We start from the raw sequence: 25,424 nt of genomic DNA, 5'->3' as shown, positions 1-25,424 counted from the left end.
TTTTTCAGTTGTCTTTCAAAAATGATAGTATACATTCTGTCCTTTTGGTTTGTTCAACTGTAATGACAGGGTTATGTCACTTAGTCTTTTAAGGCCTTGTACTGTGGTTATCTTACTTTGCATATGTTCTCCAGGGTGTGCTGCAGAGTAGATACTTTGTCAAAGAAACCTCTGTGCTCTGTATGTGCCAGTTTTCTTTCAGAAACTGTAACTAACAATCCCACAGTCACATTGCCAAAAACCTACCAAGTGTTACCAAAATGTGAAAGAACGCAAATAATTGCTTGTTTTCAGTTGCTGTGCTTCTGCTTTTTTCTGCTTGCAGGCAGGAGTGCCTACTGGTAGTCAGGTTGAACCACAATTACAGTATCTTTTCTTTTTTACTCTAATTGTTGTAATTCAGGTTTTTTTAATGTAGTGTTCCAGAAATGCAACAAGCTTGCAAGTACTAAACTTGTTACCAAGAATAATACCTGTATCCTTGCACTATCATTTGAGAGAGATCCTGCTGCCCCTCAGTGCAGAACTGACCAGAAGTTCCAATTCCTTCAGGCTGTAACGAGAACTGCTCTGCTCTGTTCTGCTTTCCCATGTGCTTTTGTTGGTGTAAACTTGCTTTAAATTGTCCTTTCACTCTTTGATGTTTTGGAATGTGTTTGGTGATACTGGTGTACAGTAAGAATGGACACAAGGGACAAACTTGCTATCCTAAAGTTGAACAGAAAAGAAGACTACAGAATGACTGATGGTATCAATACATATCTTTGCTTAGGAAATGTCTCGGTATGTCATGCTTTGCTATATTCTGGGTAGTCAGAAGGGTTGCTGTTTCAGTGGGCTTTTCCTATAGGCTCTTGGATTAGAGGAAAACTTCTAAAGGACAAAGGTGGTTGTCAAGCTTTTGTTTGTTTAAACAACTAGCAGTGTAATCTGGTAAGTGTTGGTATTTTAACTGTCTAGATAATTTTCTGGACAGGAATACAGTGTGATGAATAAGGTGCAGTTCATAGAATTGCAGAATATCTAGAGTTGGAAGGGGCCCATATGGATCATTGAGTCCGACTCCTGACCCTGCACAGGACATCCCCAAGAATCCCACCGCTTGCCTGAGAGCATTGTCCAAACGCTTCTTGAACTCGGACAAGCTTGGTGCTGTAACCACTTCTCTGGGGAGGCTGTTCCAGTGCCCAACCACCCTCTGGGCGAAGAACCTTTTCCTAATATCCAACCTGGGCCTCCCCTGACACAGCTTCCTGCTGTTACCTCAGGTCCTGTCACTGGTCACCAGAGAAAACAAATCAGTGCCTGTCCCTCAGTTCATGTTTCTGGCTGAGTGTTGCAAAAATGATGAAGCTGCTCCTTTCCTGAGACATCATCTGTCTCTGGCTGAGTTCTCCCACTGCATCCCTTTGATGCTGGGATTGTCAGACCACATGATGAGCCAGGATAGGTAACCTGATGGACAACTTAACTTGGGGACTGGGAAGAGTGAGTGGGTTTTTAGGATTTTCTTGATGAACTCATTGAATAGCTTTAAACACAAAGTTGGCTGACCATTAGTGCAGTCTAAAGGGAATGAAGTTTGAGGAACAGTATCGTTGTTCTGAAAGGACCTGATCAAATTAACATCACAGAACAAACAACTCCTGAAGCTGCAATTCCGATAGCATTTTATGTCAGGCAGAGAAAGCAACTGAAGATTAAAGGTTTTCTGGATATAAGCCTAACTAATAGATTGAAGATAGTTAAACACGAAAGCGGAAGGCAGTTTCAGTGGGGATAAACTACCTTCGATAAGTACATGTTGTGAAAATGTACTTATATGTACAGGATATGTATGAAAAATCCAAGGGAAGCAAGTTAGGATAGAAAGGGAAGAAACTGTGAAGCTGCTGTGACATTAATCAGTTCAGGCTGAGTTTTTTGTAAGACAAATGCAGCTATTTCAATGTTGTTTCAGTAAGAAGGATACATTAACAAAGAAATCTGAGTACACTGAAAGTGGAAACTGATAAATAGGAACAACTAATATGTGAACAATTAATATTTACATGAAAAGTTTGTCTTGAAAGAGGGAACAAGGTGAGATCTACCTAGCAATAAATGTGCAGAATAAGATGAGAAAATTCTGTAAATATTTGTAGTAAGAGGAAACTTTCTTGATTGTATTTGATACTAAAATGGTTGAAATATTTCATGCATCTTCGTGGGGTTTTTTTTGTCCTTGGTATTCATTTTAAAAAGATTTCTTTAATTTAGTGAAGCAGCTAAGCCAGTTTAATGGCTAAGCCAGTTTAATGGCTAACTGCTGCCAAAGGGAGTTGTCTTTCTTCTCTGTTTCCCTACTGCTTTACACACACACCCCCTGGCAGTTCAGGGATCCACTCTGTCAGAAGACTAATTGTTTCTAATTGTTTTCAGGGGAAATTGCAGGAGAGAGATGGCTTTTTGTGGATTTGATTCCCTAAGATGTCATCATAGATTCAATCTGAGAGAAGGCTGTGGTAGTATGGAGAATGACAGCGAGGGGCACAAGACTGAACCTTGTGTGAGATGAGTTTCCTTCTAACATGACAAATTACAACATTTGAGCTTGACTGACCCAGCTGAAATTCATCCCAGGAATTTAAAGAAATAGTCTGAAATAATTTTGCAACTATGTGAGAACTTCAGAGGAGCAGATGATGTTTCAGAGAAGAGGAAAAGGCACTGCAACTGGGCTTCTTAACAAAAAAATCCACCCGAAAACATGACATCCGTTCAAAAAAATCCTGACCCAAAACCTCATAACAGTCAATAGACTGTTGAAAAGGTAGAAACTGGAGAGTTACAGCAAGTTATCCTAACTGTGGTTCCTGGAGGAATATGGGTAATTTAAATTATTTGGCTCAAATGATCACCTGGAAGACAATAATTTCTATAAACAGCTAATAAGAGGTTTTCAAGAACAAGCCCCAGTTAATCCAGTCAAACTTCTTTCTGTAGCAGGGCACGAGACATAATGGATAGTTGCATAAAAAAGGCTTTTTGATACTGCTCTGTTATGCAGTGAACAGAAACAGTTGTATAGTGGAAATATATCTGATTAGAAAACCGTATCTAGAAATAGATGGACAAATAAATGAAAATATTTGTTGAATTTCCTAGGATTTCTGTCTTCAAAATGCCTGTTGGTGTGTTCAGGAGTGTCTGGACTGCAGTATCTACATAGTAAATAGAGATAACAACATGAAGGGCAGCAAGAAGGTTTGATTAGGATTTGAATTCAAAGCTCATTCTGGCGAATTGAGGAAACCACCGCATTTTTAAGTGGAAAGCTATGGATTCAGATGAATGAGGTGTTGTATTTAGTGGGAGTTACCAGCTGTACAGTCACAGTGGAGAATGAGTGTAGAATACAAACTGTAAGCTGTAGTAGGGTTGTTAAATGTAGATATTTAACATACTTTCTTGTTAAAAATTAGTGTTTCCAGAGTTAACAATTGCACCTGATTACCAGGAGAGAGAGAGAGATGTGCTGAGCCACCAGCTGAGATACTGTAGTTGGGGCCGAAGTTAATGTTTCTGATTTGTCCAAATGAGTGAGAACCTGGTATGTGGAGGTGTAAGGAGAGGTTGCCTTTTCTGTTTCCTTTCTTCTGTCTAGTGGAGTGTCTCGAATTGAAACCATGATCTGTGCTTCTGTTTCAAGAATATTGTTAAAATTTTTGTAAGTACTTGTTACTGAAACCTGTTAGTAAATAAGTGTAGGCTGTGTCTATGTCCATATCAGAGGTGGATCAGAGAAATTGAAATCTTTAGTGTCTAGCTCCCTTTTCTTCCCTGAAATAAAGCATTTTTTGTGATTAGAAACACAGATTGGGGTGGATACGCCAGGAAGCCTTGATACTGCTATAAAAACAGTAAACCTTTGCTGTTATTCAAAAGCCATTGACTATTACTCTGTATTTGACCTAGAATCCTACCGTGCTATATGAAGATAAATTCCTTAATTCCCTGTTCTGCAAGAGTTGTAGCTGTGGGGACAACTGAAGAGTTATTACAGTTTACACAAATTTGAGGTGTCTGAGAGCAGTGCCTCCCTAAGAGGTAGAAAAGAAATTACTTTGTCCATACCCAAGAAAGAATTTTAGCTGCCGTGCCTCCTAGGTGACATATGTGTATAAACTTTACAACTGCTGGAAGATCAAAATCATTGTCGTGAGTTTTACTTGCAACTGTGTGCTATGTCTTACTCTCACTCCTTTTGTGAAGAAGCCTTTTAACCAGGGGGCAGATAGAAATCTCTGCAATTTGTTTGAAGGTAAATCCTGTTAATTCTTTCAGCAGAATTAAACCTTGGAACACATTTGGGTTCCAGCCTGCAACAACTCTGGAGTTTACAAAAAAACCTATTTTATAATTTTCTTGATTACTTATCTTTTAAAGTTTAGACAGAAGATCTTAATTGCCTTTATTATACTAGAGGAATTAAATTGAAGTCAGACAAGTAAAGATGCAATAAGATCATGTGGATGAACACTGATATGTTTTGCTTCAATGTTAAAACCAACTATCCCTGCTACCCTTTTGCTGCAGTTGCTGTTTTTAGGTATTTCAGTGATCTGGTTTATAGCATCTCATTGAGAGTTGTATTGGCACAACAACTACTTCTGCACTGGTCTACTGAGCACAGTAAAGAAACAGTATAGAAATTTAAGAAACTAGCACTGATGCTAGGGAAAAAAATAGCATGTTATGTTGTCAGTAAACCAGTTACAAACATGCATGTTTTGCTGTGTGGCGTTTTGTCATTAACTCTACATGAACTCTGCAGATATTACTTACTGTCTTGGGAGAACTACAGCAAGAATGGGGTGCATTTTTGCTTTATTTGATGGATTAGGAGGAGGAGCGGGAGGATAATGGGAAGCATTACAGTAAATGAGAACATCTTCAGGAATCATTCAGTGGGTAAAAGTAATTGCTGTTCCTAGGCGATGATGGCAGGCCTCCTTTCTGGTTTTCTGTTATCGCTGGCAATAAATGGCCAAGGCAAATACAGAATAATACCGGAGTCAATATCTGTCTGCAGCTACTTGTTATAATCTGTGTGTCTAATCAATCCTCAGTGTCTCTCCAGACACGTTTAATCGCGGACTCTGTGGCTCGGTGTGCCAGCAGCGGGTCCTGGCTGGGAGTTGGGAAGCTGAAGTGGGGGTGTGTGAGGGGAGAGCGCCACCTGCTGGGGAACCCTCCGGCGGGGGGAGCGCACTTTGGGTCAGGAGTGCGACCACCCATTCCTCAGGTCAGGGCTCGGGGGTTTACAACGAGAGCATTTGCAAAGGAATAACCTTCTTTCAACTCTAGCAAGTCTTCAGTTATGGAAATATTTTCTCGGGTTTTCATCTTGACTTTTTTGTTTGTAGGAACATCATCTCCAACGGGCTATCTCAGCACAGCAAGTCTATGGAGAGAAGAGGGATAACATGGTTATACCAGTTCCAGAAGCAGAAAGTAATATTGCATACTATGAATCTATATATCCTGGAGAATTTAAAATGCCAAAGCAGCTGATTCACATACAGCGTAAGTAAAGGAACTCGTTCTTTGTACATTGAGAGCTTTATTTTGCCAGACATTACTGCTAAATGTCTGCTGAACTCCCACCAAGACTTGACTTCTGAGAATTATTTTTTTCCAACATGCTGAAAAATGCATACTACTTGCTGAAGAAGTATATTTAGTTCTTGGTCAGTAGTAACAGTTTGCAGGGAAATTTAGATATTTTTTTTTTAACAAGGACACAAATCTACTTGAAGAAGAAAATATATAATACATAGTTAAGAAACAGAGTACATGTCCCAGAAGCATATTCAAGATAAAATGGCAGTAAGAGTGGATTGGCAAGCCAAGCAGAAATGGTAGTAGCAGTGGTAGTATTTGCCTGTGCCTGGATGGAAGTATTCTACATCTAAAAATAGGTGGGTTTTGGCATCGCTGATGACTTGCAAATTTGTTGGGATTTTGTTTTTGTTAGAAGATAGCAGCTGTTCTGTGCTGTGTAAAAAGATCTCATGCCTAATTAACTTTGGTTAAATGCTAGACTTCTATATCAGTCAGTCTCAATAATGTCTTGAAGTATTGGAAATGTAGAATAGTTTGGGTTAGAAGGGACCTTTTAAAAATCATCTAGTCCAACACCTTGCAATGAGCAGGGACATCTTCAACTAGGTCAGGTTGCTCAGAGCCCCGTCCAACCTGCCCTTGAATGTTTCCAGGAATGAGACATCCACCGCTTTTCTGGGCCACCTGTTCCAGTGTTTCAACACCCTCACTGTAAAAAATTATCTTCCTACTAGCAGTCTCACATGCTGATATTAAGGTTATACTTTTCATTCTTCTTTTCTTTGTTTAGACTAGATAAGGAAAAGCTTCTTTGTCTAGCAGGTCTAGCAGCTGGAACTGTGATTTTTCAGCTGCATTGTATTCTACCTCTTTATTTATTAGAAGCAAGGTATGTGTTTTCAGGTGTGCACTTGAGAAGAAATTTGACTCTTACTATGTAAAACAACTTGAATGAGGCATGAGAACTAGGGAGATCTTGTTTTGAATGCAGAGTGCTGTGTTTTCATAGGGTATTGTGTAAAACAAACAGTTGTTTGCATTCTGCAAAACATTGCTTGTATTTGAAGATGCCTTGCTACATAGGGTAGACTGTGCTGGACCAGTTTAGTCTGACTCATCTGTATCACAAAAATCATTGATGAGAGTATGTGTAAGATCATTGTAATACAGTCTGCATATACTTTCCCATGTGTGTGTTTGGACTGTAGTCTTAACTGTTGATCATATAAGACATAAAACTAGAGAATACTCAGCAGCATTCAAAATATTCACCAATCTAAAAATTTCTTACAGAAAAGAATGAGGCAGGAAGCTGCTAGCTGGTTTGACCACTAGTAAGTTTACATTGAATAACAAAACCATAATCAAATAGATGGCAACTTTTATGTCTGATTTTTAACAGTGTAATTTTTTTCCAAAGAAAAATTAGGTGTAACCTGAAAGTAGTATTACTGCAACATTCAAACAAATGATTTTGGTTTCGTCTCCAGAAGAGTGTGCTGTGTATTCTGAACGTTGCTATTAGAACAAAACATTTCTGTAGTAAAACTAACTTTAACTTTCACTGTATCATTTAGCTTTTAGTTTGGATGCTGAGCAGCCGGATTATGACTTGGATTCTGAAGATGAGATCTTTGTGAACAAGTTGAAGAAAAGAATGGACATCTCTCCTTTGCAGTTTGAGGAGATGATAGACAGACTAGAAAAAGGCAGCGGTCAGCAGGTACAATGGTACTTTGAATAAAGAATTTGAAATACACGCTCTGTATGTTACTGTGTGAAAGTGACATGCTGGCTTTTACATTTAGCCAGTCAGCCTGCAAGAGGCCAAGCTGTTGCTGAAGGAAGACGATGAATTGATCAGAGAAGTGTATGAGTACTGGATTAAAAAGAGGAAAAACTGTCGAGGTCCCTCTCTTATCCCAGCAGTGAAACAAGAGAAACGAGATGGTTCCAGCACAAATGACCCTTATGTTGCTTTTAGAAGACGAACAGAAAAGATGCAGACACGAAAAGTATGTATATCAGAGCCTCTCTCAGCTGTTCTTTCTTTTCCTTCTCCTTTTCCCCCTTTCAAAAAGTAGATTATGTAAAGAAACAGTTCTGCTGTGTTGTATGAAACAGTAAAAATTGGCATGTTCTCTTTTCTAATTTGCAAGGGTGAAAAGCAAAACTACCTTAGAACAGCTATTAAATGAAAATTTATATTAATTTTTTCACTAAATCTACCATTAAACCTACTTATTGTATTAGTAAGCTGTAGCTCATTGATAACATGCACATGCTTCTCCTTGGTTTGGCATATGACTTGTCTTTTTTTTGATGTATATAAATATTTAGAACTTACTGTGGTTCAGATTACTTAATTTAAATGATGAGGGGAATCACATATACTCTGTGTATCTGCAGAATCGGAAAAACGATGAAGCTTCTTACGAGAAGATGCTTAAGCTGCGTCGAGATCTCAGTCGTGCAGTGACCATCCTGGAGATGATAAAGAGAAGAGAAAAAAGCAAGAGAGAATTGCTGCATTTAACACTGGAAATTATGGAAAAGAGGTAATGTTCATTGAAAAGTTGCTGCAGAAAGCTTTGGAAGCTGCTTTATATTCTGATTGCTTCAAATATTTAAACAGTGGGAGATTTTTAAAATAAGTATTTAGACATGGGTTTACAGGATAACATAGTTTCGTATATGGCTATGGAGAGCAAAATATAAGGCTAGGAAGTTGCTTATTGTGGCAAGGTGATCCGTCAAACTGAGCTACATTGTTTCATTAGATGTGTACATATTTTCAAATGTGTTTATCTATTCTGTATGTTATACCAGAAGAGAGATCATAGTTTCAGGTGAAAATGCATGTTAAATGCATAGATTAAGGAAATACCAGCTATTTTTCAGGCCATTTTCAAACATTACCATTCTTTGACTTCATGATCACGATTCTTTGCTAAAAAAGCTTGATCAAACACCCTCTTGAAGAAAAGAGGTAATCATTTCATAGAGTATAAAATGTGTGAGTCATCTCCAACTTGTGCTTCTTTTGACATCCTGTTGGTCAGCTGTGCTGAGGGCCAAATACTCAGTTGTCACTTTCCTAATTGGCTGAGATTTACAGTTGCAATGTGGAGCTGTTCTTTAGGTTCATACTTAGAATCTGAGTAGACTTCCCTAGCTCAAGTATCCATGTTTGAAAGCAAATGTTCTGAATCGGTGTCTTAAAGCTCTAGAACTAACTTTTTAGTCTGGATTCTTAGGGAGGCAAGCTGAATTTTTCTGCTAGGGCACTTTTTTTAAGCACTGAGCTTTTTAAGCAGAACCAGAGAGGGGGGAAATTTAAAAGGTTTTCACAGTAGCTTTCTCATAAAATAAGCTGCTGAATAGAGGGAAGACACTAATACCTCCCTCAGAGTGAAGAACTGCACTTCAACCCAGCATTTGTCACAGGATTTGAAATGTAATATGTTTCATGGATCTACTTGTTGTGAAAATATTCCCTGACACAAAAGGGGAAGGATTAATGAATAAGGCACTCTGCCTCACTGTTTAAAACCTTTCAAGTGATAAATGTATGGGTTTTAAATGGCAACAGTCCCCAAGGGAGGGGGGAGGGTAACTCTCCTGTTCTTTCCTTCTAGTTTCTGCTTCTTTCCTTTATAGTATTGTGCTTTGGAGATGCTTTACAGAGTAGTTATCATTTTTTATTTGTCAGTATTAACCATTGCAATAAATTTTCTATGTTATTAGTCAGTCCCCTTTTCTGTAATAATACTTTCTGTACTTCTTGCTGATGTCCTGGATGTCCCTTTACCCCAAACTCCAAGTATTAGTTTGTGTTTCTCCATGTTTCTCAGTTTTTTTACCAGATGTACATTGTAAGCACTCCAACAAATGTTTTTTGATTTCAGGTATAATTTGGGTGACTACAGTGGAGAGATCATGTCTGAAGTCATGGCGCAGCGGCAGCCACTAAAACCTACCTATGCTATTCCCATCATTCCTGTGACTAACAGCAGTTCTTTTAAACACCAAGAAGCTATGGAACTGAAAGAATATAAAGTCAAAGTGAGTAATGTCAGTAACTGAGTTACTGTTTGGCTATAAAGTACGCAAGATACAGCATTTTAGGATAGGAGAGGGGAGGCTTTATGAAGCTAACAACAGTTAGCAAAGCTGCAAGTGAAATAAAGTGCTTTGTTGGAGTTATGAGGATAACATATAGACTCCCTTTATTTCTTAAGACAGAAATAAATTCTAGACAAACTACAGACAAAAGGACACGTGCAATTGTGTTCTCATTCAGGGGGATAGAAACATTTTTCTCTAATACTGCCCCTAAAGTTAGGATATCCTGAACAAAACTGTATTTTTTACCTAGATGTTGTACAAAGATGGAACTACTGATGTAAAATCCATGTATTGTTCTAAATTATGTAGCTATTTTAATCCAGAGGGTTGGTTTTTGTTTTTAAGATAGGATCTACTGGTATTCCCAGCATGCTCTATATCTTTGTCTGGTTTTGTATTTAAGTAAAGTATCAAAGAACCTTATTTGATTTAGACAGCTGACCAGCACTTTTTTTCCTGCAGGCTTTAATTTTGTGTCATACAAAGCATAACTACAGTGCAAACAGCTGAGCATGTTAAATAGGTCAGGTAACACAGGAGAAATGCTGAGGTATAATTTGAATTTTAAACCAAGACTCCTTGTGAGTGAAGAGTATCCAGAGGCTGTTCTGAAACTGACAGTGTGTTTTGAATCAGTGAATTCTTCCATTGATAGTAGAGCAATGTAGTTGTGATTGCTGGCGTGTACTTGCCTCTCAGTGTTGTTGGGTCAGTGCAGCGTCTCACAGCTTGAAAGAAATCTGGTTCTTGGAGACTTGGGAAAGGCACTTAAACTTTGCTTTGCATAGTATGGGGAAATGTGTTTAATTTTTAGAGGCATTTGTGAGATTATAGATATCTTTGAGAAGTCTAACTTCTATTTTTGCCTTTAAAGCATTGTTTGGTACTTAATAATTCCCTAATGCTGCATAAGTGGCTATTAAGTCAAAATGCTAGAAAATGAAAAAGGTGCCTCATGGAGATCATCATATGTATTTTGGTCTGCTTCTCCAAAGTAGTTCTGTCACTTTAACTGCTAGTGAGTTATCCAGCACAGATTGAGCAAACAGTGCATGATTCCACCTTGTTTCTTAAATGTTTCCATTACTGAAAACGAAATCCAGATACTCTTGAAATGACTGCATGTTTTACTATCAAGATGGTGGAGAGATGATTTCACATTTTGGCTTGCTTACACAGGAGTTTTCTTAAACTCCTGTTTTAATGTAATTTTCATCTGTGTGTAATTTTACTCTGCTTTTTATTTTTCTTGCAGCAAGATAAGCCTGATGTTATTAGACCCAAAAGAAAGTATGAGAAGAAGCCAAAAGTCTTACCTTCGTCCGCTGCTGCTACTCCTCAACAGACAAGTCCTGCTGCACTGCCAGTCTTTAATGCTAAAGATTTGAATCAGTATGATTTTCCTAGCTCAGATGAAGAACCTCTCTCCCAGGTAGGACTTCTAGAGTTTTGTACTGCTCTTGGGGAAAGAACAGAAATAAAACTCATGAATTTGCTAATATCTCTCCTCATATACCCTACCTCCCATCCCCTCTTTAAAGGTTTTGTCTGGTTCTTCGGAGGCTGAGGAAGAAAATGATCCCGATGGTCCTTTTGCCTTCCGTAGGAAAGCAGGCTGTCAGTACTATGCTGTAAGTAGAATTTCCTTATGTATTATAAGACAGAGTGTCACTGTTGGAAAACATCTTGTGTCTAACTGTTTAAAATTATTTCAAGCCTCATTTAGACCAACCTGGCAACTGGCCGTGGAGTAGCCCTAAAGAGGGAAGAGTAGGAGACGTGCGTTACAGATACTGCTTAACCACCCTCACCGTTCCCCAGAGGTGTATTGGGTTTGCACGACGACGGGTTGGCCGTGGTGGAAGGTGAGAGCTATGGAATTGCTGTTGCTTTTAAAAATAAAATTTAAAAAAAAAATCAGACATAAAGAGCAGCAAAGTTAAAAAAAAACCCCAAACCGAAAAAACTCAGAATTTCGAACACCGCGGAGAGATTGACTTTTTTAATATTTATATTTGATCCAAGTTTCCTTAGCTGGTTAATGTCTCCATTTTTATTTTGTGCTAATGGAAGCTGCTTTAGTACTGTTTTCTTAAGTAGTTCTGGGTTTTTTTATTACTTGCACTCCCAAGTTCTGAGGTGAAAATACTTGTGTATTTTCAGTTGTGATTGGTGGTTTGTATTTAAATTATTTGCATAGCTGTCTTCAAATAGTAGCACTTAAAGATAGCAAAAATTATATTTGACAGAAAATGCTTTTCTGAATTTAGACCATATTTGGTGATTTTTGGGAGGGATGCTTAAAACTGACGATAACTTAAATTTCAAACTTTTTCAAAAATATCAAAGAATTTAATGACTTATTTCAGGCATTTTGCTGCTAAGAGTATTTATCAAAAACATTTTATAAATGGTTTGCTGTATAAGTGCTCTTTCTTAAATATTGTGTTATGTCTTTAGGAAAATAGTACATTGGGATTAAATTTTGATTAAAAGTAAGAATGTGATTTGCCTTTCAGATTTGTGCTTAGCATCTCTTCACATACTAGTAAACTAATCAGGAAAATTGGAATGAGAGCTGAAGGCTCTTACTGGGGTTTTTGCAAGGGGATTTGGGATTTAATGTGTGACATCCCCTACTGCATTAGGATGGTTGTAGTATATATGTATATATGGGAGTAAGGCTTTTGAAGAAGTTACTTCAGGAGAGTATTTCAGTCATTTTTTAATTAGTTAAGCGATGTTATTGTCTAGGTGTTTTTTAATTACATGTTGTTGCAGTCTTAATATATACATGATGTTGTATCTCCAGCTCTTGAAACAGTAAAAGCTAAAATATACCTAAATATAATATTTACTGTAAAATAATAGGTAGTCATGCATTGGGGGGGAGTGTGTGTTTGCTTGTTCTAGAAGAGCTTTGTGTAGCTCCTTCTATCCCTTTGTCATCCCCAAGCACACATGTCAAACTGGTGACTTTCTCCGTGTTTTCTTGCCACTGTGTAATTCTGCACTGTTGTCCTGGTTTCAGGGTGCTGCTGGACAGAGCGCATTCGGACTACGATAATGCATTTCATCACCTGGATTTGGAAAGGTTTTCCTCATCACAACACTCTTCAATCAGTCAATTTGCCAATACCTCAGAAACAAATACCTCGGACAAATCTTTCTCAAAAGACCTCAGTCAGATACTAGTCAATATCAAATCATGTAGATGGCGGCATTTTAGGCCTCGGACACCATCCCTACATGACAGTGACAATGATGAACTCTCCTGTAGGAAATTATACAGGGGTTTAAATCGAACAGGCACAGCACAACCCGGGACCCAGACATGCAGTACCTCTACACAAAGTAAAAGTAGCAGTGGTTCAGCACATATTGGTATGTTTAATTTAACAAACTTGCTTCCAGAAGTTTTAAACTTGATTCAGAAAATCCAGAATATCATTAGGTCATCCATACTTTACATCGTGGTCTGTTTTGGTGGTAACAGCCCATCTTCATGTGTATCTCTTTATTTGCTACGTGGAATGTTTGTTTGCATTTATTGCTAGCAGTAGAGTACTGCATCTGAGATTTATACAAGTGCTACAGTGGTATGTAATTACAGGTTTAGAAATGCAAAGCTTTAAAAACAATATTGTGTAGGGTTTCAGTTGACTGAGGATTTGGATTTTTAAAATTAAAAACATGTTAATTGAAATGTTGATGTAAATACTACATTCCAAATTTTTTTTTAATACAAAGTGTGGTGGTGATGGGAATTGTTTAGTTAAAATGTGTGCATTTAAAATCCCAGCATGCTATGAATTCTTAATTGAACTTAAATGAACTTAAATGCCATTTCCCATCCAAAAAGTACCCAGCCCACTCTCACTGATGCATCTGCTCATGCTTAGCGAAACTCTTGGACTAATCACCTCTACGTCTTGTCAGCAAGTGGCAGACTACATCTTACAGAACCCAATTACAGATTTGAGGACCTGACTCTGAAAAAACTTGATGTGGTGGTGTTTTTTAATTGGAACACTGTTGGAAAGCATCACTCTTTTTGTAGGGCTCTTCATATTGGAAGCCTGGCATTTACAGTGTTAGATTGGGACTTAAATAACTCATGAATTTTGATGAGTCAGTACCATAAATGTCATCTTTTTATAGTAGGTTAAAGTGACAGGTTTTTTTATAAAGAAATAACTTTAAAAGTTCACCTTTGTAAGGAGTCTCTAGAATCATGTTTTCCATACCATTTTGAATTATGGCTTTGGAAATCAATCAGAATACCTGGATAATGTAGGAGTGCAGTGGGGAGAGATGCATATACCTAATAAAATAATCAAATTGTGAGGTGTTTTGGTGGTTTGCTCAAAATCTGATATCCTGGTATCAGATTACTTTAATCCTCCTGTTTGCCAATATGTTTTGTACTTTTTCTCCCTGTACCACGTTTTGGGTTTTTTAACCTGAAAATTCTTTCTACTTGTATTTGTAGAGTTAGTGAGCGCCTTTGTTCTGCTGCTTTATTTCCTGCTTCCTCTCCATGCTGTCCTAGATTAGGTCCTTGCCCCTATCCCCCTTTCTTTCCTCTTTTATGATAATTCTTGCTGGAAATGTACAAAGGCTAAAAGTGATGGTCCTTCTGGTTTGTGATATAAGTGTGGCTTTTGGTGTTTAAATTCTGCCCTTCAAGTGGTTCAAATAAGTAAAGCAAGTCCAGAACTGAATGAGAGCATCCTCTGGATGATGACCAGTCTGAACTATGATAAAATGGTAGCCAGGTTATGAGTGTGAAAACAAAACTATGGGGTACTGAATAGATTATAAATGCACTTTAAAGTATTAATGGCAATACTTTGCATCTGAAAATCGTGTAGATTTGAAAAATTGACTGATTGAGTTTAAAGCTTATATAATTGTGTGTGTGTATAAATAAACACACACACCCTTTTAGAGTCTTTTTTCCTGAAATAGATGGTTAGGATGTTTATCTACATCATTTAGGAATTAAATGCTATTATTATTTATGGTGATGAGTTTCATACCGGAGTTTAATTGTGTGGTTACATCTTGAAGCCCCTGGGGAATTAATACATGTGTGTAAGTACCTGGTATATAACACTAATTTGTGCTTGGAATTCTGTACAGATGGCTTAGTATCCATGTAAAATATGTAAGTTAGTATTCCAAGCTTTTCAGAATCTAAATGTTAGAGTTTAGTTTCATATTTTTGTTAGGGCTTGATACAGGAATTAAATATTCAATAAAAAAATGTATCTGTCTGAATTAATAGATACACTTTTAAATCAGTTACCACAGTCTTCGGATAGTCACTTATTATTAGTATAGTTGGGCAGTTGTATCTGTATATTTATAATCTTAGTTGGAATTCTTGTGGCATTGGAGGTGTATAGAAGTTTGTGTCTATGTGATGTACTGCTGATTGTCAGTGTAGGGGTTCAAAAGGAGCAGAGTCTAATTCTCGGTGCCAGTCTGGTTTTTAGTGGATTTTTTTTTCTGTTTTTTAAAGGATTCTTTGAGATAGGTTGTCTGCACAGATCACAGGCTGTTTGTATGTCTCATGTGAGTCTGACTTCTTCAATGGTACCAGTCAGTTGCAGCTGCTGAGTTGTCTTCTTACTTTCTGTGGCAAATACTGTAGAGAACATCAGGTATCTTAACAGCTGTACTAAAGTTTTTCTAATAGTTACTACTACAGATTAACAACCCTGTACAGTGTACCTGTTACTTTTTCTTCATCATTTTTAAAGATGGGAGTTTGTTGTGGGCATAGATTTTTTTTTTTTAGGTTTCTTCCTCTTTACCTTTTAGGTTTTTGAATTGGCTGTTGGTCTTTCTACCAGAAAACACTTATTAATACCTTTTTTTTTTTTTTAATCTTTTTACTGCTACTCTGAGTTGTGGTCAAACCATATTGCTTGCCTTTAAGATGAAGCTCATCCTAGGATTCTGTAGTGACCAGCAGAGGTGGTCATGTTGCCATGTTTATTGTGTACCGTCACATGAGTTTTGTCTGTTTCCATACTAAAGTGTAGATAAGTCTTGGACTTTTTCTGCCTTGAATGATGCAGACATGCTGCTGACATGGAACAATTGCTATGGAAAACCTTGCTTCTCAGGTCTGTTATACATGGCCAGCAGGGGCATGAAGTAGAGATTGTATCTCAGGTCCTCTGTTAAGCAGAGGATGTGTTCTAGAAGCTGTGCTGTGACATACCATTCTCTGGCTACAGGAAGCATTGTTGTTCATCCTGAAGATCAGGGAGAAGTTTCCCCAAAGAACCGGGCATTTTATAAACATTTTGAAGTGCCTTTGACCCTGAAGGAAATGCAGGTTATTCTGGTCCTGGCTTTCAGAATGCTCAGCATCAAAGATGTGTGGAAGATGTTGTTGCATTGAGATTTTGTGTATAAACTGAGAAGGGATGCCTTAAAAAAAAAGAAATCCCTTTACAAAGTTACTTGAACACTTGCTGTGTGCTGAAAGCTAAACTTTGGCACCAGGATCAAGTGGCCAAGAAAAGTAGCGTCACTTTGGAAGGGGGTGATTCCTTTTCATCTTGCTGAAGAATTATGAAAAACTATCCTTTGCCCTCTTGCAAAAAGACCTGATTCAGAGATCTTCACACATGTTATACAGAACACCACTAAAAGGCAAGCAAGAGCATTAAATCAAGATTATTGTGGAGAATTAACTTGTTCAGTTGGGAAGCTACTAACTGTGAACAAAATGCAGCAAAATTACTTCAGAAAAGGAGCCTGTATTGCTGACAGTCTCAAGTTTCTGAATCAAAATCTTCAGAGATGGAGCTTGTAACTCTGGAGTGTACAATAGTCATAAGGTTTCATCTGAAGTGTTTCTGTCCCTTGTTAGATTGAGCTGATTCTGCTGGGCAAATAGTAGTCTTTGAACTGCATCATATTATGGACAGACTGTGCTTTCCGCTGGAGACTTGTTAAATATGTTGCATTTGGACTTTGGAATGCTTACATCTAGTAACAAAAGTTAGAGACAAAAGTTAAGAGTCTTAAGACTGCACAGCATGTATCTTTCTGTTCCAGCCTTGTCTTTAGGAAGCAGAGCAGGGATACCCGTCACTAGTGAAAGACTGGAGCACTGGTTCCCAGGCTCTACAGTAAGAGCAGGCAGCAGTCTTGCATTCTGTTGTTTTCTGCCTTCGTCACCCAGAAGCTGGATCACTTTGAAAACAGTCTGAAAGCTGGCAAGGCTGAAGAGGCTGGCAGTTAACTGCTCAGTGAATTTGTAACTTGCCCTTTGAGAAAAAGCCTTACTGAACATTGTTAGAGTTTTGATGTTTGTGATTGTAGATCTTACTGTATGAAAAGCTGCAGGAATACTGAACATAGTTAAATAATCCAAAATAATTTACTTTTCATTTTCTTGTAAATCAGATATTTAGATGATGTGATGCAAGTTGTGCTTTACTATTCAGTAACTTCACTGTCCCAGTACACTTGCATGCTCTTTTTTGCATCTCTTAATCTGCTTTTTAAAAGCAGTTTAGCACATTTGGGTGTCTAGCAGGATAGTGAACTGTACTTCCATTTCCCAAATAAGGTAACGCTGGTTAAAGGATCTGTGCTTGTTCAGCCTGGAGAAGAGAAGACTTTGGGGTGACCTAGTTGGGACCTTCCAGTACCTGAAAGGAGCTTACAACAAAGATGGGGAGGGACTTTTTACAAGAGCATGTAGTGACAGGACAAGGGGAAATGGATTCAAACTGGAAGAGAATAGGTTTAGATTTGATATTAGGAAGAAATTCTTAACTGTCTGGGTGGTGAAACACTGGAACAGGTTGCCCAGAGAAGTTGCTCCATCCCTGGAAGTGTTCAAGGCCAGGTTAGATGGGGTCTTTGAACAACTGGTGTAGTGAAAGGTGTCCTTGCCTGTGGCAGGGAGGTTGGAACTAGATGAACCTTAAGGTCCTTTCTGATCCAAACCATTCTATGATTCTATACTGTTATTTCATATTCTTATTAAGGATACCTGATGCCTGATTTTAGGCAACCCTTTCCCAGAAAGAAGCAGGAGGAAGCTCCTCAGTCCTTGTGGCAATTCCTTGCAGCAGAGTAGAAGAGCTTGTCCTGCCTTTTCATGGTTTTCATGCCACCACTGGCTGTGTTCAGATCTTTTTATTTAACCTTTGTATCTGTAACAGTCTCAACATTGCTATCTGTGTTACTATTTTCCCATTTTTTAAATACTTCTTTCACATTACATGATAAACTTGGTCATGAAAAGTACTGGAATTTGTAATGGCTATTTTCAATCATCATTGGAATTCAATCATCATTGGCCCATCTGTGACTGAGCTGTTGGTGTCCTGGTTGAAGAAGCAATGGCCTTGAGATGTTTTAACAGATGTTTAGAGTCCACCCTAAGCTTAGTTGAAGGAGGAAATATTAGAAGGAAAAGCTTCTTTAATCTGGGAAATGTGACTGAGGATGGGATAAGAGCCATACCAAAACACTTGAGCATTTCTGGAGACTTCAAGACTTCGTAGTTGTATTAGGTTTTCTTATTCAGCTTCAACTCAGTTGGAGTAAAACTTTGCTCCAAAGTGATGGATCTCTGGGTTTGCAGAAACTGTTACACTTTGCATTCTGTGCAAGGATCACCACATTTATAACTGGCCTGAGACGGTGTGGGGGAAACTCATATTAAGAATGATGGGCAGACAAATATAAATGCACAGCAAACTTTTCTAGCTTTCATTCAATGGCTAGTAAAAATCTTTATTAATTATTTTCTGTCTGTCTTCTGCTACCAAGTAGGGAGTTCATATGTAGACCTTATATCTAGTTTATAATTTCTAGAGTTCTGATTTTAGGAATTTCACACTTCTGTTGGGCTGAAATAAAAGGCTGTTGTAGTAATAATCAAGGGTGTAATGATTCATGTTCTCATAGTGCCTAATAATACCATGTTTAAGTAAAACCAATCTTGAACTTCTTTTCAGAAAGTGAAACAACTTTGGGCCTGGTGCATCAAATACTAAATCACACTGATGGCTCTAAGTCTCTCCAATCTTCTGAATTCACTGGTGAGAACTTGCTATATAGTAGAAAGTCTTTAACCAGGCAGTGTAACCCAGATGACATCTCTCATGAGAGAGAGATTTAAAAATGTGATGTTCTGGATTACTTAGCATTGTGATTGATGTTTGCTTTGCATTCACTGTGGCATTAGTAACCACTAATTGTTCTCTTACACAGCAGGGATGTGATGCTCTCATGTGCTTCCCTTAAGAAAACATTGTAACATAATATATCATCTTTCCACACACTTTAGCAATTCTGTAGTTTATGGAATTTCTCAGTTGAAAGCTTTAGTTAGGGGATCTTTCTTCTGTTACCTGATCAAAACTGCCTCTTTAATTGTCATCCACTGAAAGGATCAGGAAATCTAGTACTGTAAGTGGATTGTAGAGAGGTTCTTTGAACCCAATATAGTATTAAGGCCTCAGTTTTCCCACTGAAATAACATTTCCGCTCATGAGAACAGATACTTAACAATGTTATGAAACAACTTCTAAGTGGTTTAAAGTTACTGTAATTTAAATAGCTAATTCTTTAGATGTTTAACAGGACTGAAACTTTTGCTGAAAGGTTTAATTAAGCTGTTTGAATCTCTCAGTATTACATTTTTAAAACTTTTTACTAAAAAAAAAGAAAAAGAAATTATTACGTGGGTAGGTCATGGTGTTCACTCCACGAAGTTTGCTCAGTTTGCCTGGCAAATCTAGCGAGCATCTTCCATTCAGGAAATGAAAGGGAATGCTAGTACAGGGAAGGGGAGTTTACACATGCATTTTCTCCTTTCCAGGATATGCTCCCTGTTCTTTTAGGAAGCTGGTTATTGTGGTCAATTTTTTGTAAGTCTGTATTTTCTACTGAAGGGAAACAGAGTAACAACTGGTGGGTGAGTCACAGCACGGTGAAACTTGCAGGAGGGATTGTGAGGGGAGACTGTGGCTGTTTGTCCTGCAAAGACCAATCTCACACAAACGCAGCAGTCAGCCCCGCCGTCCTCCCTGGTTTTGGCCACATTTGGGAGCTACTGGAGTTTTCAGAGAAGCCAAATGTAAGCTACAGCACTGTAAGGCTGGTACATGTTAAAAACTCTGGTAAAACCAGTTAGCACAGTTTTATATTGTGTTATAAAACTGCTGCAAATTGTGGATCTTTGAGCTCAAAGTCCATTGACAGTATCACTGTTGCTCTGTGCTCCAGATACTCAACACCTGTTGAGTATCAGCACCCCAGAGAACTTGGGTGATACATAAACAGAATCATCCAATTGAAAGTTGATATTCAGTGGTTTAATTTGAGGGGAAAAAAAATGGACATGTAATCATCCAGGGTTTACAAATGCTCATAAAAATGATTGGAGGAAAACACATTGATAGTACAGTGTGCAATAATTCAGTTCTTAATAAAACAGGATTTGTAGCTGTCACAAAGGAGATACTGGGCAGTCATTTACCCTGTCAGTCAGTATCAGTCACGTACGATGTTTCTTTCCTTGTACTCGTAGCTAAAAACTCCTGAAGTTTTTTCTTCTACCTCCCATTGCTTTTTGCAGTCTGTAAGCTAGAAACCATTTCCTTGCTGCCAAAGTATAGCACTAATACAGTTGCAGAATAGATGTGTGTTTGTTGTCCCAAGCTGTTAAGAGAATAACAGAATAACACAATGTACTGACTTAAAATCTGAGGGTTGTCTCAACTGAAATGTGACAACTTGATACAGTATGCTGCAAGAAAACAAGAAGCATTTGTGTAGCCAAGTCTCTTGGTAAAGTTTGAGCTGCCCATCTGCTGATAACCAGCTTGAGATGTGAATAACTCCAGGTAGAATTGGGCCTTAAAGGTTTCTCATGTTTAAGGTTAGAAAAGGAGTTGAACTAGGTTGAGTCTGGTGACTTGCATAAATTACTGCAAGTGCCTTGGAAAGTATGTAGAGGTTTTGTATAGAAGTGCAGCTGTTAGCTGTGAAAGACAGTTGAGATACTCTGAAATTATAATGTTCTTATTTATTGTGTATTGGTAGTGGTGGTTGAGATTTCCACCTTCATCTCTCTCTGTATAGTGATTCTGTGTAGTGAATGAAACTGGATGTTTCGTCACTGCTGTATTCAGTAAATTGCAAACTATAAAATAGTCATTACTGTGTGATGGAACCAGGACCACTGAGGTCCCAGCATGCTGTTTGAGAAGAGTCTGTATGCACTGCACTCTGGGGCTGCTGAAGCAAGACTGTTTTAAAATCTCATATGTTGTCTTTAACTAGTAAATGTTTTGTCTTGTCCATGTTTAAACTTCAAGCTGTTGTTCAGTTGTCTGTTGCTTTATGAATGTTTTTAAAGCCTTAAATGCCTCCAGTAATGTCAGGAATATGTAAGTTTGTTTGGTGTTGTATAGCAATACTCTTCTGAGTTACCAAAAATGTGGTTCCTGTTTTCAGTGTTCAGGAAAGGTCTGGGCTTGCTGCTTGCCTGCTGGTTTTTTCCCAGGCAGATAAAGACCTGTGTATGACACAAAAGAGAATGACAGTCACTTTTACTTCTTCTACATGTACCATTTCCCCAGTTCCAGTCACAATTGCGTGCCACAGGAAATGAGTATGGAAGGTTAAATAGACAAAAGTACTTCCTTGTAAAGTACATACCATTTTTTTTTTTTTTTGCATGGAAACAATAGTTTTCAGAAGCAACTTAAATCTCACAATTCATGTGCTTATTTCTTCAATTGAAGTGTAATGTAGACTATACCTTGAGAGCAGGAGGGGAAGAAACCCAGTGGTGGTGTTAGCAAAGTACATGGTGGCTTCTAACAGAAGATGAACAGAGTATGATGTCCTAGCTTGCAGTCTTGGGAAGAAATTTTGATTTGGGTAGTTCTCAGTACTATTGCTTTCAATAAAACCTTCAATGTAGTGTTTCTTTAACATGGAGAGGGAAGAGCTGGCTTATATAATTACAATCTGTAACCTCTTGTACATGAGCATATCTGTGTATCCTGTGGAATGGGAAAGGAATACCAATCAGATTATTTTAGGAGGCTGTAGCTTGCAGCAGTCCTTTATGAGCAGTGTTGTATTTCTAACCTGGATGCAATTGATTCAGAATTCACAGTAGATCTCTGATAGTGTTGTAAATAGTATTTTGAAATGTCTGGTAGACTTCTACCTTCAATAAGGGAAGCAGCAAAAATGTTGCTGAATATTTAACCTAAATTGAAAAAATGCCCAAAATGTTCTTGAGTGTATTTTCCAGGCAGTATTTTTTAAGTGGAAGAGAAGCAGTTGGAATACAGATGAGGGTGGTAGTCATAGTGGTGTTCTTCTGTCACTTGTTTCCTTTGACAGCTGTGTAACTGTTTGGTAGTGGTGGGAAATGTACAGCTGCAAGGGTCACAGAGTGCCTGGAGAGAGATTCGCTGATGTACAACTGGAAACACAGTTTTTCTAAATGGCACTTCCGGAAAGAAGGGGGAGCACTTACAGCTGATCTTCAGTGTAGTCTGTCCTGAACAAACACAGCCCGTGTAAGCTTCATTAGTTGTTCTTCCGAGAGAAAACAGTATTTTGGAGGTGGTTAAACCAACACAGGTGACTGCTTACCTCAACTCTGTTTTATGGTTAGATCTCAAATATACTTAGGACTTGAAAACTGAAATGAACTATTAGTAAATTTTACTTAAATAGGCAAAAGTGAGATGATTATGATGGTGGAAATTCTAATCATAATTCAGTCAAAGATGGTGGTATAACGTACTCTTTTTGCCCATTTTCCTCTTTATCGTTCTGTGTGTTGTCTTTATTTACATCAATTATGCAATCTATTCCTAAGCTTTGTATATACTAAACATTATATTATGTGTCATACTACAGAATAAAATACCTTGTTCTTAGAATTGTACAATATGCTGAGTTGGAAGGGACCCACTGGGATCATCAAGTCTAACTCCTGGCCCTGCACAGGACACTCCAAGAATCACACAATAAATAAATAAATGGAACCTTCAATATCATTGGCACTATGTTGGCTAAACCATATTGATTCTAAATTTCAGGGTTTAAAAAAGCAATAAATCACTACTAATGGATCAATAGAAATGACATATCTCTCAGTACCAGGACAATATATCCATTTTTCTCCCTCTGCTACTGCTGGTCAGCTTTCTACATGCTAATCTTTGTGTGCTAAAGCTTTTTCGCCCTAACTTGTGTTTGGTGACAGTTTAAAAAAAATCTAAAGAACTTATAAATCTTAACTCTTTATATAAATTAAACAGTCAACTCCTTGAGTATTTGGTCTATGAATTCTAGTTTGTTTGGTTTTGGTTTTTTTAGTAAGGACATTTATGAGCAGTGTTACTACTACTAAGCTATTCTCCTAAGAATAGTTTAAAACATTGCTGTGAGATTTAACTGTAACAGTATTGGGAAGGAATTTGTCATTTTGACTGTATAAGTAAGTGCTACATCCTTACTTGCTGAAGGATGTTACTTACAAAAAAAAAAAATAACGTGACTGTAGCAGCTGAATCAAAATCTGTCACTTCAAGTGTTCAGACAGCAAAAGTGCTGGTAATAATTTTAATGCTACTTCTAGTGCATACTAGGAGTATTTCGAACAAATTTTACACCAGAAAAGGACAAATTCAATGGGAAAATGCATGCTCAGTAGTGTTTGGTCTGATGTTTCCAAATATTAGTTCTTGTTTTGGTTAACCATTTATACTGATTTGTTGTTCGAGTTTATATGTAAGGTATAATTGGTCTTCAGAATCCTGTTGTATCCAGAAGCAGGACATTATTATAGTTTTGATAGAAATGTACTTTTTTTTTTCAGGTAAGCAAACCTGAAGGAGTAGATTAACAAAAAATTCTTAAAATTTGCAATTTGTGAACAGGATTTAAGTGTGATGGTGATTTGTTGCCAGACAGTAGTGAACTTCCTCAAAAGTGTGACTTCCACTGCATTCTTGAAGTATGAATGCTATTTACAGCACTTACTTGGGAGCATTTATACAATCTGAGTATAAAATGGAAGGGAAAATCTGAAGGACATATCCTTTGCAAGGGCATTCACACTCCAGCCTTGATTCAGTTTGTAAATTGAAAACTGAGACTTCATTTTGTTTTGGAAATGTAAATTAAAAAAAAAAAATTTAACACTGAAGTTAGTTAATGAACTGGTGACTCTGCTGCACCATTGGGCATCTCCTTGTCAATCTGTACAAGTAACACTTTATCAGTTTTATACTTGTGGGTTAACTGGACAAAATTCTGCTTGACTGAGTCACCTTTCTAAGATTTTTAGAGAGAAGGGTGTAGTTTCGTGAAATTTTTTATTGATGGAATTGCTTGTACATGTGTGGTTACAAACAACAAAAATACAGTACTGTGATAGCCAACCCAGTTGTGAGTGTGCCCAGCTTAGTGATTTCAGCTGAAAATCTTAATTGTAGCCCCTCGCTGCCTGCAGAGTGCTGTCAGTGAGGGCTGCCTTGCAGTTGCCTAGTTGGGCATATAAACCTACTCCACAAATAATGCAGATATTGTAGTTTCACAAAGTGAAAACAATGATGCCATTTCTACCTCTTCTTTCTTTTTAATCTATTATAACTTTTTGGTGGGTTTGATGGTGTTTTGGTTCCATTCTCCCTCTCCCTTTTTGATATCTTGAGCTGAATTCAGTTATTACACTATAAAAAACAGCTTTAAAAGAGAAGGTTTAGCTTGAACAAAAAATTTCTAGGAGAGTGTCAGCTTTTTGACATAAAGGTGCATAAGTCTCTTAGGAACTTGCTGTGGTAGTTTTTTTGGGGTTTCTTTAGGTTTATAAAATAGATGTGTTTATATACACAACACCTACATATTTTGATATAGTATTTTCTCGTTTTATATTTTGTTCAGCATTTACAGCCGAACAATACCAGCAACATCAACAGCAACTGGCACTAATGCAGAAACAGCAGCTTGCACAAATTCATCAACAGCAAGCAAATAGTAATTCCTCTGCCAACACATCACAGGTGAGGGATTTGTCTGTGCTATGATTTATCCCTCATTGTTTCCCACCAGGGTTCATCTCTAATTGTCAACTGTTGCCATAGAACCTTGAAACTAACCAACAGGAAAGTGGCTTTCGCCTGAATCTACATCATAGCCATTCTGTAAAGTGTTTAGAAGGGACACTGCAGGTGAGTGTGGCAGGCGTTGCCTCTGCTCCCTCTTAACAAAAAAAAGATGGGTCAGTCAATTAATGAAATTTTCAAAGCCTTAGCAATATGAATTGCAGAAATCTCCAGCCATGTCGTTATCCTCTTGTCAGTGGGGGATTTTAAGAGCAGAATTGCAGTTAATTAAACCTGACTCCTGAATATGTCCTCCATACAACTGTGAAAGTGTCTTAACATTCATAAACATGTAGTGCTTGCAGTGGTGCCAGACACATGAAAAGGTTCAGAAGTTGTTTGCAGTCTGAACCTCCAGGTCTCTGAGTTAGGTTTGGAATTTCATGAGAACAGGTTGATCTGTGAAACAGTATTGTTACATAGAACTTCGGAAATAAGTTTCTTTGTATTTTGAATAGTTCTCGGGAAATTCTTCTGCGTTGTTCTAATGGAGCTAAAAGCACA

General features: G+C 37.8%; 1 protein-coding gene across 5 annotated transcripts in view; it reads left to right on the top strand.

Moving 5' to 3' along the window:
• Positions 1 to 25,424, top strand: part of EPC1 (enhancer of polycomb homolog 1) — a 64,207-nt gene that overhangs the window by 36,396 nt on the left and 2,387 nt on the right. For 2 of the 5 annotated variants that reach the window (XM_018075473.1, XM_018075474.3), the window contains 12 exons: positions 5,409 to 5,568; positions 7,185 to 7,330; positions 7,416 to 7,622; positions 8,017 to 8,165; positions 9,516 to 9,672; positions 10,991 to 11,167; positions 11,277 to 11,366; positions 11,452 to 11,600; positions 12,767 to 13,119; positions 18,735 to 18,818; positions 24,700 to 24,818; positions 24,900 to 24,986. In XM_018075473.1, the coding sequence (XP_017930962.1) occupies positions 5,469 to 5,568; positions 7,185 to 7,330; positions 7,416 to 7,622; positions 8,017 to 8,165; positions 9,516 to 9,672; positions 10,991 to 11,167; positions 11,277 to 11,366; positions 11,452 to 11,600; positions 12,767 to 13,119; positions 18,735 to 18,818; positions 24,700 to 24,818; positions 24,900 to 24,986 (1,818 nt within the window). In that variant the 5' untranslated portion in view covers positions 5,409 to 5,468. The remainder of the gene's footprint in view (positions 1 to 5,408; positions 5,569 to 7,184; positions 7,331 to 7,415; positions 7,623 to 8,016; positions 8,166 to 9,515; positions 9,673 to 10,990; positions 11,168 to 11,276; positions 11,367 to 11,451; positions 11,601 to 12,766; positions 13,120 to 18,734; positions 18,819 to 24,699; positions 24,819 to 24,899; positions 24,987 to 25,424) is intronic. The other 3 variants (XM_018075476.2, XM_018075475.2, XM_018075477.2) reach the window with 3 other exon arrangements.

The sequence above is a fragment of the Manacus vitellinus genome, unplaced genomic scaffold (assembly GCF_001715985.3).
Source record: "Manacus vitellinus isolate BGI_N305 unplaced genomic scaffold, ASM171598v3 scaffold_3_pilon, whole genome shotgun sequence".
NCBI lineage: Eukaryota > Metazoa > Chordata > Aves > Passeriformes > Pipridae > Manacus > Manacus vitellinus.
Note: the sequence above shows the minus strand (reverse complement) of the source record. Positions and strands in the feature narration are given on the sequence as shown.